The sequence below is a fragment of the Primulina eburnea genome, chromosome 3, assembly GCF_022965805.1.
Source record: "Primulina eburnea isolate SZY01 chromosome 3, ASM2296580v1, whole genome shotgun sequence".
NCBI classification, from domain to species: Eukaryota; Viridiplantae; Streptophyta; class Magnoliopsida; order Lamiales; family Gesneriaceae; genus Primulina; species Primulina eburnea.
This window is the reverse complement of record NC_133103.1, coordinates 25,527,808-25,543,398: the sequence shown is the minus strand read 5'-3', so window position 1 is coordinate 25,543,398 and position 15,591 is coordinate 25,527,808. Positions and strand designations below refer to the sequence as shown.

The 15,591-nt window shown below is 37.5% G+C and overlaps 1 protein-coding gene across 2 annotated transcripts; it reads left to right on the top strand.

Annotated features, from left to right (window-relative positions):
- Positions 1–1,125: 1,125 nt before the first annotated feature.
- LOC140827472 (1-aminocyclopropane-1-carboxylate oxidase homolog 1-like) lies at positions 1,126–3,701 on the top strand. Of its 2 annotated transcripts, none has more exons than XM_073190146.1 (3): positions 1,126–1,744; positions 2,879–3,200; positions 3,331–3,701. In XM_073190146.1, the coding sequence occupies exons 1-3, from the start codon at positions 1,203–1,205 to the stop codon at positions 3,580–3,582; spliced, it is 1,116 nt and encodes a 371-aa protein (XP_073046247.1). In that variant the 5' UTR covers positions 1,126–1,202; the 3' UTR covers positions 3,583–3,701. The 2 variants fall into 2 exon arrangements, with proteins under 2 accessions (XP_073046247.1, XP_073046248.1); XM_073190147.1 differs by having other exon boundaries at positions 2,879–3,247; positions 3,331–3,594.
- Positions 3,702–15,591: the final 11,890 nt, after the last annotated feature.

Below are 15,591 nucleotides of genomic sequence, written 5' to 3'. Positions count from 1 at the left end.
TAAATTTGATATTAAAAATACTAAATTTTTTAAATTAAATAAATTAAACGATTTACTAGCTAAAAATAAAAATTTAGCCTTTAATTCTTTAATACTTTAATCGTCTACTGTCCTCCGTCCCCGGCCAACTATCGATATTCATCTGAAAATCTTTAAATTATGAAATCAAGAAAAATTACACAATTAATCATTTAATCAATCAAAATATATCATTCATGGACCCAAAATCATTTGATTAAAATAATTTAGCAATTTAAAATTTTTCATGTATATGGTTTACGTAACCGGATTTTTTTGGTATTACAAGGAGACTTTCTGATCAGATTGTTTAAGTTGTAAGAAAAACTAAATAAGCCCAACTGAAGTGGGCGTAACAAATTGTTTGTGATTACCAAATTCTTTTAGTGAAATCCTTTCTGAAAAGAAATAAAGAGAGACGTAGGAGTGTTTAATTATACGAACTTCACAAACAATTATTTTGTGCATTTACTTGAGTTTTGCTAGCCTAACTGTTAATCAATTCAATGAGCATTTTCCACACGGTTGACTAAGTGTTAGTTTATTGAAGTCTAGTCGATAAGAATTAAAATTAAAGTTTTAATTATCCAATCGAATTTCGGAAATTTTTTACATATTGTTTATTTATCTTTTTTTAATAACATAAATAGTTAAAACAACATATATAAAATATAATTAAAAATGAGACGGTCTCATAAATCGTATTTTGTGATACCTATTTTTTATTTGGGTTATCAATAAAAAAATATTACTTTTCATACTAAAAATATTATTTTTATTGTGAATATCGGTAGGGTTGATCAATCTAAAAGAAAAAAATTTCTTGTAAGACAGTCTCACAAGAAACCTACTTATATTAAAAGAGCCAAAATCATCATACTAAAAAAATTAATTGCAAATAAACTTGTATGAAATCATCCTTATAATTTTGTAATTTTGATATGAATTATTAACATTTATAAATTAACTGATTTAATATTAAGAATTTTAATGGAAAACAATTATATAGAACAGAACGAAACTGGTCATTTTCGGATATTCGGGAAAATAGACCGAGTCAACAATTTTTTATTGACTTGAGTTACAAAATAAAATAGCCCTTTCCAGACGAGGGTTCTTCCGATCTTCAAACATCAATAGTAATCACAAAATTGAACAATCTGCGCTAGAAAGCGAACACAGACATGGTGGATCCAGGTAAAAATGGAGAAGATCAAGAAACTAAATCAACAACCTACGATCGTCATGCCGAACTCAAAGCCTTCGACGAAACGAAGGTCGGAGTTAAAGGACTGGTTGACTCTGGCGTCACGAAAGTACCCAGAATCTTCATCCACCCACCACATAATCTAGACAAAATCAACACAAGTGACACAGATTCAAAGTTCCCAGTAATAGATCTTGACGGGTTCGACAAGGATCCTGTAAAACGCGAGAGAGTCGTTGAAGAGATTCGTGTTGCATCGGAGACATGGGGCTTTTTCCAAGTGGTTAACCATGGAATACCGACTAGAATCCTGGAAGAGATGCTGGACGGAGTTCTGAGATTTAACGAGCAGGCGCCGGAGATCAGGAAGAAATATTATTCGCGAGATTACAGTAAGACGATGGCGTACAATAGCAATTTTGATCTGTATAGCTCGCCAGCAGCTAACTGGAGGGACTCGTTTTACTGTGCTATGGCTCCCAGGACGCCGCAGCCGGAGGAACTGCCGGCGGCGTGCAGGTTAGTTTATATTGAAAATGAAATTTCAAATATGAACATGAGATTAATGCGTATAAAGTCAAATTTTAACTTGATTTATTTTTAATAAAAAAATTATTGGTTTTCAATTTTTTTGAAATTTTTTTATTTTTTTGTTAATTATATTTTAAAAAAATATTATATTTTTCATGTAAATCAGATTGATATTTTTTTCTGATTGAAAATATTTTTATTTTTAATATCAAAGAAATATATAAATCTGATTGATTTATCTCTCGTATATAAGATCTTTGTACATAAAAACTAATATTAAATTTTAATTATTATTTTCGATGAATTATTTTTATTATTTAAATTACACAAAAGCAATAATGGTGCTTCACTGTGAGGATTAAATAATAATGAGATTATATAATTTTTATTTTGCAAAATTATTATATAATTTTAGTATTTATGAATTGAATATACATTAAACGATATGGTTCGGTGGTACACCCATTGTATACAACCAATGATATCTTTTTTAATATTTCAAAATACACAGCAGACTAATTTTCCTTTGTGTATCTCGTCGGTGTATATGTATAATTTTAATGTAATATAGTTTTAGTTATAGAAATTTTTGTGTAAGTATATTTACGTATGAAATATGAATAATTTTTTTTTTCATACTTATATTTAAAAGGGTACTTTGTAATAAATTAGTGTATTTTAGAGAATAAAAGTAATTATTACACGAATTTCATATGAAAATATATAGACATAAGGATTGTATATTCATGAAATTTTAATTTATAGTTGTCCGAAATCATGCTCCATACGTTTCGCATTGACAGGAAAGGGGGAATCGAATTTGAACGAGAAATAACAACAAAATCGTCCTATAAACTTTGTTTTTTTTTTTTTTTTATAGTTTTTTTCCTCGATCGAATGCTATTCCTGACATTTCTAGTGCTACTTCAAATCTCGATTGGAAAAAAAATTAAGAACTCAAAAATCACCTAACTCATTGTGCTAAGATCAAATTTTGACTATATAAATACCAAAATAAAAAAAATATACCAATTTAGAGACCAATTGTTATATATATAACTTCAAGTGAATACATAATATAAATATAAACTCATCTTATTATGTGACGCTATTCTATTCCAGGGAAATTTTGATCGAATTCTCAAACCATATAATGAAATTAGGGTGCTCTTTGTTCATATTACTGTCAGAAGCTTTGGGACTTAGTTCGAAACATCTGATAGACATGGGTAGTGCAGATGCTCTTGCACATCTCTGTCATTACTATCCGGCTTGCCCTGAGCCCGAGTTAACGATTGGCACGACTCAACATTCGGACAATGATTTCATGACTGTTCTACTACAAGATAATGTAGGAGGGCTTCAAGTGCGTCATCAGAACCAATGGGTTGATGTTCCTCCGACGCCAGGCGCGTTAGTCATTAATCATGGAGATCTTTTACAGGCAAGTATGCTTCATTGTTTTCAATCATTGGAAGATTGAAATAACAAGTTAGTTAACCTTTAATCCAAGTACCCTTTTTGTTGATGTACGTATATTCATTTGGTTTAAATGTATTGTGGCATGTTTTCAGCTTATATCCAATGATAAATTCAAAAGTGTAGAGCACAGAGTGCTGGCAAGCCGGAAAGGTCCAAGAATCTCGGTTGCCAGCTTCTTCGGCAGAGACTCGGGGACAAATGCCAGGGTTTTAGCACCAGTTAAGGAGCTATTATCCGAATACGATCCTCCCAAGTATCGCGCAACCACCGCAACTGAGTATACTGAATTCTATCGCAGAAAGGGGCTCGATGGCACTTCTGCTTTGCTCCATTTCAGACTTTAGTTAAAGATCACTTGGTGCTTTCATGTATGATCGAATCTTTATTTCAAGGTTCACTCTGCACTTGGATATTTTTGCGTCAGCGAAACTTTATAAATATCAATAAATGAAACTTCCTGGAACATCACATGTCGAAATCAAATAATTATTAATTGTTACAAAAGATAGTGAAATATATGTTGGGACATCGTATTCTCGCACCCAAGATGTAGCGGAAGTTTAAAAATTTTGTTCTTGGGTGTCATGTGTTCGAAACATCCTTAGTGTGTTTAGAATTATACCTTTGTGTTCTTAACGTTGGACTCCAAACTATTCCGATGTTTAAGCGGATATAGTCTTTCTTGTAAATCCCTACGAACTACTCTTCTCCTTTGATCGCCTAATTAGGTCCACGATCGAAAACTGTTTTTCTCGTTTGGTTTGCTCTAGAAATCCCAAACGATTTTTGCGTTGGGACTGTATCCTCCGAATTTCCAAAATCCGGATACGAAGCGACACGGCGGTGGAAGAAACTTGTGGCCAAATTTTTCCCCTCAATTTTCAAGAGATGGCCGAGAGTTCCATCCTTCAAAAATCATGGACTTTGGCTAATTAATTCTTAATCAATTATTAAGCAATATTATGGATTCTTAATCCATAATTAAAACAAATCTAATTTGTTTTGGCCAAAATTTTCTTCCAATTCTCATGATGTTGCCGTGACTTTCAAGGAGATATTGGAGAGATTTGTGGTGATTTTGTGTGCAATTTTTCATCTCTCAACAATAAGTCCTAATGTTGTATTTATAGAATGAGACTCCTAATCTAATTAAGATTCTCTCTACCACAAGGACTCTTATAATTTCATTATATTTAAACATTCATATAATTAATATATAATGTATTTACTAACCTTTAATAATACATGATATAATAATATCATATATTTTATATCACCATATAAAATATATCCATATATATATATGTATATTAAATTAAATAATTATTATTTAATTTATAAACTAACTCCTTAGTTAATTTAATTCTATACTCTTCTAGAATATTCATGGGAATTTGTGCATATTAGTTGTAATGCCCGAGATTTTAATTAGATTAATATGAGATTATTGATTATGACTTAATGTGGTTATAGCCGGGCCAGTCCGAGATTTTATTGGACCAAGAAATAGGAAGAGCCAAGATGTGGGCCGAAAGTGTCTCGTCCGGGCGGAAGTTTTTGTCCGCTCGAGCGAGACGGAATTATGCAAGAGGGCCGAAAGTGTCTCGCCCGGGCGGAAGTTTTTGTCCGCCCGAGCGAGACTGAATCGCGCAGAAGGGCCGAGAGTTGCTTGCCCGGGCGGAAATTTATGTCCGCCCGAACGAGAGACGTGTTTTGAGAAGGAAGAGGCCACGTTTTGAAATCATGCCACGTATATATATATATATATATATATATATATATATATATATATATATATATATATATATATATATATATATACAAACGAAATTCCTTCAGAAAGAAAAGGGAAATCGAAGGCTTCGCGGGAAAATAGCTTTTGATTTCAGAATTTGATTTATGATCAATCCGTCTGTTAGATTTTAAATCCGACTTCGGTACCGAGTTCCTATCGACGTAGGCTACAACTGGACGTAAGTTTTACTACGTTTTGACATGTTTTGAAATTATGATGTTGTTAGAATTGAACACACGTCATATATGTTATTCTTGACATGTTAGAAAACGTAGAATCGAAGTCAGATTAAGAAACAAACTGAATATGGAATTGTTATGAATTTCAAAAGGAAATTGACTAGAATTGATATCAGAATTATATGGTGGTTGATTCTAAACGTTTGGAATTGATATATACTGATATAGTATTATCAGTATCGCAAGATTGCACTGTTGTACTGTCAGAATTTGATAAAACAGAGATGTTGTGATTTGATTAGAATATTGATACAGAATATTGATATTGTCATGGCCAGATTGAACAGTGACAGACTTCGATTGTATCAGAGCGACAGCAAGCAAGGTATAAATTAATGTTGATTTGGGATTGCACAACTCGAGTTAGGTTTGACTTGAGTTTCCCTAAATCACATACTTTATTATATTGCATTGATATTTGCAGATTGATATGTTAATGTATTGACTTAGAACAAAGTCAGAGTCCGAGTCTAGGGCAGACAGCCTAGCTAGGGCAGAACCGCCGAGTCTTTCTCAGAACCGATAAGACTCTAGACTTACGGTGTATCGACGAGCTTTAGATGCAGATCGACTTCTATCTCAGACACACTCGATACAGCATACCAAAGTCTACATTAGATTGGGATCCCTAGATTTGAGATAAGATAAGATTAGATCTTAAGTAATTGATTCATGTAGTCAGATTAGATACATGTTTTGATGTCTGTTATGCTTTTATATATGTTTTATATGATTGCATTTAATACATTGTTTATACTGGGATATATATATCTCACCGGAGTTATTCGGCTGTTGTCTTGTTTGTATGTGTGCATGACAACAGGTGGGACAGGTACAGGGTCACAGAGGTGAAGACAGATCGAGATTAGAGTGGTGATTCCGAACTTGGACTAGAGATAGGGTTTAAACACTTGATAGTTAGGTGTTGAACCTGAGATGTAAATTATTGTATGATGTTTTAGAATTATACTTTTATACTGATATGTATAGGAGTTTGATTCCATTACCTTCCGCATTTTAAAAAAAAAATTTAGACCCTGTTTATTATAATTGATTAATTAGTCCCAATGACGATTTAAAAGATGATTAGCATCCGGATCCCCACAACAGGTGGTATCAGAGCGATAGATCCTTTAGATTGAGATAGAAGAGGTTAGTGAGCGGGGTAGATTGAGGTTTCCTTTCCTGCTTTTGAATGCTAGCATGTCTTACTGCTTTATTACATGTTACTTGTCTATCTGATTTGATATAGTAATATGTTTTATTGAGATTGGATCAGTACTGATTCTAGATCAGCAGTAAGATGATCAGAGGAGGATTGCAACAGAATTGTTGTATCTGTTACTAATCTATTTGATTGCTAGATATGCCTCCGAGACGAGTACCAGAACAGGGAAGTACATCCAATCCTCCAATGGATGTCACTCCGACTCCAATGGAAACGTTATTGAAACGATTTCAATCATTTCATCCGCCGACTTTGAGAGGAACCGAGAATGCTGTGGAATGCGAGAGTTGGCTCGATGATATAGAGATGCTGTTCGAATCCTTGGATTATACAGATGAGAAGAGAGTGAAATTGATTGGACACCAGTTACACGACGTTTCCAAGGACTGGTGGATTACGAGGAAGAGATCCATGGAGCATAGATGTACGAATATTACCTGGAATATATTTAGAACTGAATTCTATCAACGTTTCTTCCCAGTGTCGTACCGGAAGGACAAGGGAGCGGAATTTGCCAATTTAAAGCAGGGACAGATGAACATAGAAGAGTACGTGTCAAAGTTCTCCTCCTTGCTGAAATTTGCTCCACATGTGGCTGACAGCGAGGAAGCTACTGCTGACCAGTTCATCAATGGCCTGAATCCCGACATTTTCACATTGGTAAACACCGGGCTACCGGATAATTTTACTGATGCTCTGAACAGAGCCAAGGGAGCAGAAGCCGGTCTGATGAGACAGAAAGGGGCTTCATTTGTGCCTCCAGCACCGAGACCACAGCAACCACCTCCCAGATTTGAGAGCGGCAGCAGTAGTGGAGGAAAGAAAGAATTTTTGAAAGCCAGGGGAAAGCAATTCAAGAAATCTGGCAGTAGTTCTTCCAGCTCCGGTGGTACCAGACAGAGCCAGAGTTACACTGGAGTTTACTGCAAGACTTGCGGAGGAAGACATGCAACTGAGCAATGCCAGGGAGTGACTGGTAGTTGCAATTTCTGTAAGCAGCCGGGACACTTTGCTAAAGTGTGTCCATAGAGAGGTTCGCAGAGAACTCAGGGGGCCGAGTCATCGGGATCAGCAGCACAGACTGAGAGACGATCAGCTGCTGTTCATACATTCCAGCCAGCGCCAGCTCAGTCACAGCAGAGGCCAGGAGGAAGCCAGACAGTTGGTCAGCCTCCGAGACAGCAGGCCAGAGTCTTCGCTTTGACAGAGGAGCAGGCCCAGGAAGCCCCAGATGACGTTGTAGCAGGTAACTGTTCTTTATGTGGTTACTCTGCTTACGTATTAATTGATACCGGTGCTTCACACACATTTATTTCTGAACGATTTGCATTAAGTCATGCATTTCCTGTAGAGTCTTTAGCTACTGTAGTGTCTGTTTCTTCTCCGTTAGGGATGGGTTTGATATCCGTAAATTCGGTTAACCATTGTGTACTACAGTATGACGGGCATGAGATTGAATTAGATTGCATCGTACTTGGATTGTCCGATTTTGATTGTATTATCGGTATAGACATGCTAACCAATTACAGAGCAACAGTTGATTGTTTCCACAAGATAGTAAGATTCAGACCAGACATGGCTGAGGAGTGGAAATTTTACGGGAAGGGTTCTAGATCGAGAATTCCTTTAGTATCCGTATTATCTATCACTCGACTGTTACAGAAAGGAGCAGAAGGATTCCTTGTATATTCAATAGATTTACTGAAGTCGAGTCCAGCATTGGCAGATCTGCCAGTGGTACGTGAGTTTGCTGACGTCTTCCCAGATAAGATCCCGGGATTACCTCCAGTTAGAGAGATAGACTTCAGCATTGAACTGATGCCAGGTACAATGCCGATTTCTAGAGCTCCGTACAGAATGGCACTAGTTGAACTGAAAGAATTGAAAGACCAGCTTGAAGACTTACTGGCCAAGGGGTACATCAGACCGAGTGTGTCTCCTTGGGGTGCTCCAGTACTGTTTGTAAGAAAGAAAGACGGTTCGATGAGACTCTGCATCGACTATCGGCAACTGAACAAGGCAACGGTAAAGAATAAATATCCTTTGCCTCGTATTGATGATTTATTCGATCAGTTGCAGGGTTCTTCAGTATATTCCAAGATTGATTTAAGATCGGGATATCATCAGCTGAGAGTCAGAGATTCTGATATCTCAAAGACGACATTTAGAACCAGGTATGGACACTATGAATTTATTGTCATGCCGTTTGGTCTGACGAATTCTCCAGCTGTATTCATGGGATTGATGAACCGTGTATTCCAGAAATATCTCGATGATTTTGTGATTATTTTCATCGATGATATTTTGATTTATTCAAAGAATATGAGTGAGCATGCTGAGCATTTAAGAACTGTGTTGCGAATTTTAAGAGCTGAGAAATTATATGTTAAACTGTTGAAATGTGAGTTTTGGCTGAGACAAGTAGTATTTCTGGGTCATATTATATCGGGAGATGGTATATCACTTGATCCCAGTAAAGTAGAAGCCGTGATTTCTTGGCCAAGACCGACATCAGTGCCTGAAATTCGCAGTTTCATAGGTTTAGCAGGATATTATCGTCGTTTCATTAAGGATTTCTCGAGCATAGCTAAACCAATTACTCAGCTAACTCAAAAGAATGCTCCATTTGTTTGGTCTGAAGAATGTGAGACCAGTTTTCTGGAGTTGAAGAAGAGGTTGACCAGTGCACCGGTGTTGACTATTCCATCCGGTATTGGTGATTTTGTGGTTTATTGCGACGCTTCTCACAGAGGGTTGGGATGTGTGCTGATGCAACGAGGGCATGTTATCGCTTATGCCTCAAGACAGCTTAAACCACATGAGACCCGTTATCCAATTCATGACCTAGAATTGGCAGCCATTGTCTTTGCATTAAAGATATGGCGAAATAATCTTTACGGGGAGAAGTTTGAGATATATTCTGATCATAAGAGTTTGAAATATCTGTTTTCACAATCTGAATTGAATATGAGACAGCGAAGATGGCTTGATTTGCTTAAAGATTTTGATTGTGAAATCAAATACTATCCAGGAAAGTCTAATGCAGCAGCTGATGCACTAAGTCGAAAGGTATGTTCTTTATCATTGTCGACGATCGGTGTTTCAAATATGATAGAAGACTGCTGTTTGTCTGGATTAGAATTTGAAACAGATTATAGACCGTTAAGACTTTATACGGTGCAAGTAGAACCAGAGCTGATTATGAGAATTAAGGCAGCTCAGAAGGTTGATCAGAATATACAGAAATCAGTATCGATAGTCAGAGCAGGACATCGATCAGAATATCAGGTACGTGATAATGTCCTGTAAGTGAATAATCGTCTGGTTGTGCCGAATATTTCAGATTTGAAACGACAGATATTGTCAGGAGCGCACAGCAGTCGATTTAGTATTCATCCTGGTGGTAGAAAGATGTATAATGATTTCAAGAGACAGTTCTGGTGGAAACAAATGAAGACTGACATTGCCGAATTTGTTTCCAAATGTCTGAATTGCCAGCAGGTGAAAGCAGAAAGAAAGAAACCAGGAGGATTATTACAGAGTTTGTCCATTCCTGAGTGGAAATGGGATCACATTTCCATGGATTTTGTGACACAGTTGCCGCGTTCCTCCAAAGGTTGTGATGCGATTTGGGTCGTGATTGACAGATTGACCAAATCCGCATGTTTTATACCGTACAAGATGACGTACAGATTTGACCAGATGGCAGAGATCTGTGTCAGAGAAGTGGTCAGATTGCATGGAGTGCCGAAGTCGATTGTATCAGACCGTGATCCTCGATTTACTTCGCACTTCTGTCAGAGTTTGCAACAGGCTCTCGGTACGAAGTTACATCTGAGTACCGCATATCATCCACAGACCGATGGGCAGTCAGAGCGGACTATCCAGACACTGAAAGATATGCTGAGGGCAGTAGTGCTAGATTTCAGCACTAATTGGCAAGATGCATTGCCGCTTTGTGAGTTTTCGTACAACAGCTATCAGACGAGCATTGAGATGGCACCATTTGAAGCGTTGTACATAAAGAAGTGTAGATCCCCTCTATATTGGGATGATATCTCTGAAGTTCCTGCAATTGGACCAGATATGATCAGAGATATGACAGAAAAAGTGAAGCTAATTCAGAAGAAAATGAAGGCAGCACAAGACAGACAGGACAAATATGCCAATTTCAGACGACGACCATTGGTATTCGAGGCTGGAGACAGAGTATTTTTGAAGATTTCACCTTTCAGAGGAGTTGTCAGATTTGGCAAGAAAGGGAAATTGTCTCCACGATATATTGGGCCTTATGAGATTCTCGAGAAGATAGGAGATCGTGCCTATCGACTAGCCTTACCGCCTTCATTATCAGGAATACATGATGTCTTTCATGTATCGTTACTAAGGAAGTATCTTCCTGATGCTTCACATGCTATTCAACCAGACGAGGCCGAACTGGATGAGACGTTGAGCTATATTGAAAAACCGATTCAGATTATCGATCGTAAAGAAAAACAGCTCAGAACGAAGACTATTCCACTTGTAAAAGTTCAATGGACTCGCCATGGTGTTGAAGAAGCAACTTGGGAGACTGAATCAGATATGAGACAAGAATTCCCAGAGTTGTTTCGATGATGTAAATTTGCATACAGTTTTGTATATATACTCCTTAGTGATACGAATAAAATACCTGTGATTTCGAGGACGAAATCGTATCTTAGGAGGGGAGAAATGTAATGCCCGAGATTTTAATTAGATTAATATGAGATTATTGATTATGACTTAATGTGGTTATAGCCGGGCCAGTCCGAGATTTTATTGGACCAAGAAATAGGAAGAGCCAAGATGTGGGCCGAAAGTGTCTCGCCCGGGCGGAAGTTTTTGTCCGCTCGAGCGAGACGGAATTATGCAAGAGGGCCGAAAGTGTCTCGCCCGGGTGGAAGTTTTTGTCCGCCCGAGCGAGACTGAATCGCACAGAAGGGCCGAGAGTTGCTCGCCCGGGCGGAAATTTATGTCCGCCCGAGCGAGAGACGTGTTTTGAGAAGGAAGAGGCCACGTTTTGAAATCATGCAACGTATATATATATATATATACAAACGAAATTCCTTCAGAAAGAAAAGGGAAATCGAAGGCTTCGGGGGAAAATAGCTTTTGATTTCAGAATTTGATTTACGATCAATCCGTCTGTTAGATTTTAAATCCGACTTCGGTACCGAGTTCCTATCGACGTAGGCTACAACTGGACGTAAGTTTTACTACGTTTTGACATGTTTTGAAATTATGATGTTGTTAGAATTGAACACACGTCATATATGTTATTCTTGACATGTTAGAAAACGTAGAATCGAAGTCAGATTAAGAAACGGACTGAATATGGAATTGTTATGAATTTCAGAAGGAAATTGACTAGAATTGATATCAGATTTATATGGTGGTTGATTGTAAACGTTTGGAATTGATATAGACTGATAGTATTATCAGTATCGCAAGATTGCACTGTTGTATTGTCAGAATTTGATAAAACAGAGATGTTGTGATTTGATTAGAATATTGATACAGAATATTGATATTGTCATGGCCAGATTGAACAGTGACAGACTTCTATTGTATCAGAGCGACAGCAAGAAAGGTATAAATTAATGTTGATTTGGGATTGCACAACTCGAGTTAGGTTTGACTTGAGTTTTCCTAAATCACATACTTTATTTTATTGCATTGATATTTGCAGATTATCAGATTGATATGTTAATGTATTGACTTAGAACAAAGTCAGAGTCCGAGTCTAGGGCAGACAGCCTAGCTAGGGCAGAACCGCCGAGTCTTTCTCAGAACCGATAAGACTCTAGACTTACGGTGTATCGACGAGCTTTAGATGCAGATCGACTTCTATCTCAGACACACTCGATACAGCATACCAAAGTCTACATTAGATTGGGATCCCTAGATTTGAGATAAGATAAGATTAGATCACGAGTCATTGATTCATGTAGTCAGATTAGATACATGTTTTGATGTCTGTTATGCTTTTATATATGTTTTATATGATTGCATTTAATACATTGTTTATACTGGGATATATATATCTCACCGGAGTTATTCGGCTGTTGTCTTGTTTGTATGTGTGCATGACAAAAGGTGGGACAGGTACAGGGTCACAGAGGTGAAGACAGATCGAGATTAGAGTGGTGATTCCGGACTTGGACTAGAGATAGGGTTTAAACACTTGATAGTTAGGTGTTGAACCTGAGATGTAAATTATTGTATGATGTTTTAGAATTATACTTTTATACTGATATGTATAGGAGTTTGATTCCATTACTTTCCGCATTTTAAAAAAAAAATTTAGACCCTGTTTATTAAAATTGATTAATTAGTCCCAATGACGATTTAAAAGATGATTAGCGTCCGGGTCCCCACATTAGTATTCACTACTACTAGCACCACCATTTAATTAGCAAATTTGAAATTTACTAAATAAATGATTCCGAACTCATTATAAACCTGATCGACGATCCGAAAGCGCCAATGTATCAAAGATATAAGTCTTCTTCATATAATGAAAATCGAAAATTTCGAAGATCAAAATTTTCATTTACCAAATTTAGAACTTACGATATATGGCATTTACTATATTTGGCAGCTGTCAGTTTTAGTGAACTCCTTCACAAAATAAGCAGTTCTGCTCACCTTCCTTATTTAGCAATAATGCTAACTTCCATTTCTTTATCCTATGGAATCAGCTCATAAGCTCTTTTATAAGCTTCCTGTTTGATCTCCGTCAAACTATAGTCGCCAAATTCCAACTCCTTGAAATTTGACTATCTCAACGGGAACACAGAATCCGATGTAGCTAGCCGTGGGTTCACATCTCCATGTGATTCAGAATAACATTTATTCTTATTCGGGTTTACCCTAGTTAACCCCATTATTTTCATCAACTCCTTGATCAAGAATGTCAAAACTCATTTCTGATTACATCCATCAGATCATGATAAGAACGTCTAGTACCATCGCTCCATGATCCCCTAGGTATCTATGATAGTGGATGCAAGAACCTTTAGTCATGGTTAGCGTACAGTACGGTCCCTTCAACACATATATCCCGATCGAATCTGCAACCATTGGTATATCGAGAGTTGCATATGCATTCGATAACAATGCGGTTTATCTTTGAGTACTAATAGTGACATGGTGTGTGCAACTAAGAAAACACCTTTTCCTAAAACACATTTCTTGCTCTGACAAGAGACTCTTTGCACTATTAACTTATCAGATCATATAGGATATCTTCCCCCGTAGGCGAACGGTGAATCCCCGACTACAATGCATCTCTTACGTATTTCGAAACTACACCCAACCTCGCCACCTGATGACCCTCGATGGAGTCGGTAAACGGATCAAAGTGCATGCTAGTACGTATAGCCCCTACATTGTCTCGGGTCAAAGGACTAATGGTTTACAACCATAACTTCGGACTATTTCACTCGATAAGTGGGAACCACTTGGATAGTTCGAGAGAGGGTTGTTCAGTGCATCATCATATGATCACCATCTGCGTGAATGGACATCTCCATGCCCTTGACAATGAAACAAGGCGTTTACACTACAAATGCTAGTCTCGAGCGACCTTTATCCTTGTTTTAGGCGGCTGAATCGACTAAGAACCTGTTTAGAATATACGATACGCTTCCTAATGAATTTCATGATCTTACGTTGAGACGCAGACCTCATGGTATCTATTGTATATTCAAGGACTTTATCTATGCAGTTTGCATGGGTATACAGATAAAGTATAATGCTATAATCGAATAAAATCGTAAAATATTATTAAAATAAAGATTGTTTTACATTAGAGTCAATAAAGCCCGAGCCACAAGTTGGCTTGCCGGGCACCTACTCTAACAATCTCCCACTTGCCCGATAGCCAACTACCAATAGATCTTAGACTCATTGCTTCGCGATGCTTCTCAAACAATGGTCCTGGCAGGGGCTTCGTTAGTGGATCATGAACTTTATCTGCGGAGGATACTCTCTCTATCGATATATCTCCTCTTCCCACAATCTCCCGGATTATGTGGAACTTCCTCAGTATATGTTTGGATCGCTGATGAGACCTCGGTTCCTTCGCTTGCGCTACGGCACCGGTGTTGTCACAGTAGACCGGGACTGGATCAACTGTTTGAGGAATGACACCCAACTCTTGGATGAAATTCCTCATCCAAACACCCTCTTTTGCTACATCCGATGCAATTATGTATTCGGCCTCAGTGGTTGAATCCGTTGGGGTGTCTTGCTTGGAACTCTTCCAAGAGACACCACCACCATTGAGCTTGAATACAGATCCAGAGGTCAATTTCGAATCATCCACATTTGATTGGAAGCTAGAATCAGTGTAGCATTCCAATTTTAGTTCTCCACTCCCGTATACAAAGAACAAATTCTTAGTTCTCCTCAAGTACTTAAGAATGTCCTTTACTACTTTCCAATGCTGTAGATCGGGATTCGACTTATATCGGCTTGCAACACTCAGTGCATATGCAATATCAGGTCGAATAGATATTATACCATACATTATACTGCCTATGGTAGACATACATGGAATGCGGCTCATGGTTTCTATCTCTTCATCATTCTTAGGGCACATAGACTTGGATAGATTCACACCATGAGAAATTGGGAAATATCCTCTCATGGACTCCTCCATAGAGAATCTCCTCAGTATGGTATCAATATATGTGGATTGGGTGAGACCTAGCATCCTTTTGATCTATCCATATAGATCTGTATTCCTAATACATATGATGTTTCACCCATATCCTTCATGGAGAGCTTACCAGCTAACCATATTTTAGTTGATTGCAACATCCCTACATCAGTCCCAATGATTAGTATGTTATCAACATAAAGCACTAGGAATGTCACTGCACTCCCACTAACCTTCTTGTATACACAAGGTTCCTCAGGATTTTTGGCAAAATCAAACTCTTTGATAGTGTTGTCAAATCTGAGGCTCCAGCTCTTTGATGCCTACTTGAGTCCATACTTGAGTCCATAAATGGATATCTGAAGTTTGCATACGTTATGCTCACTTCCTCCTGATGCGAATCCT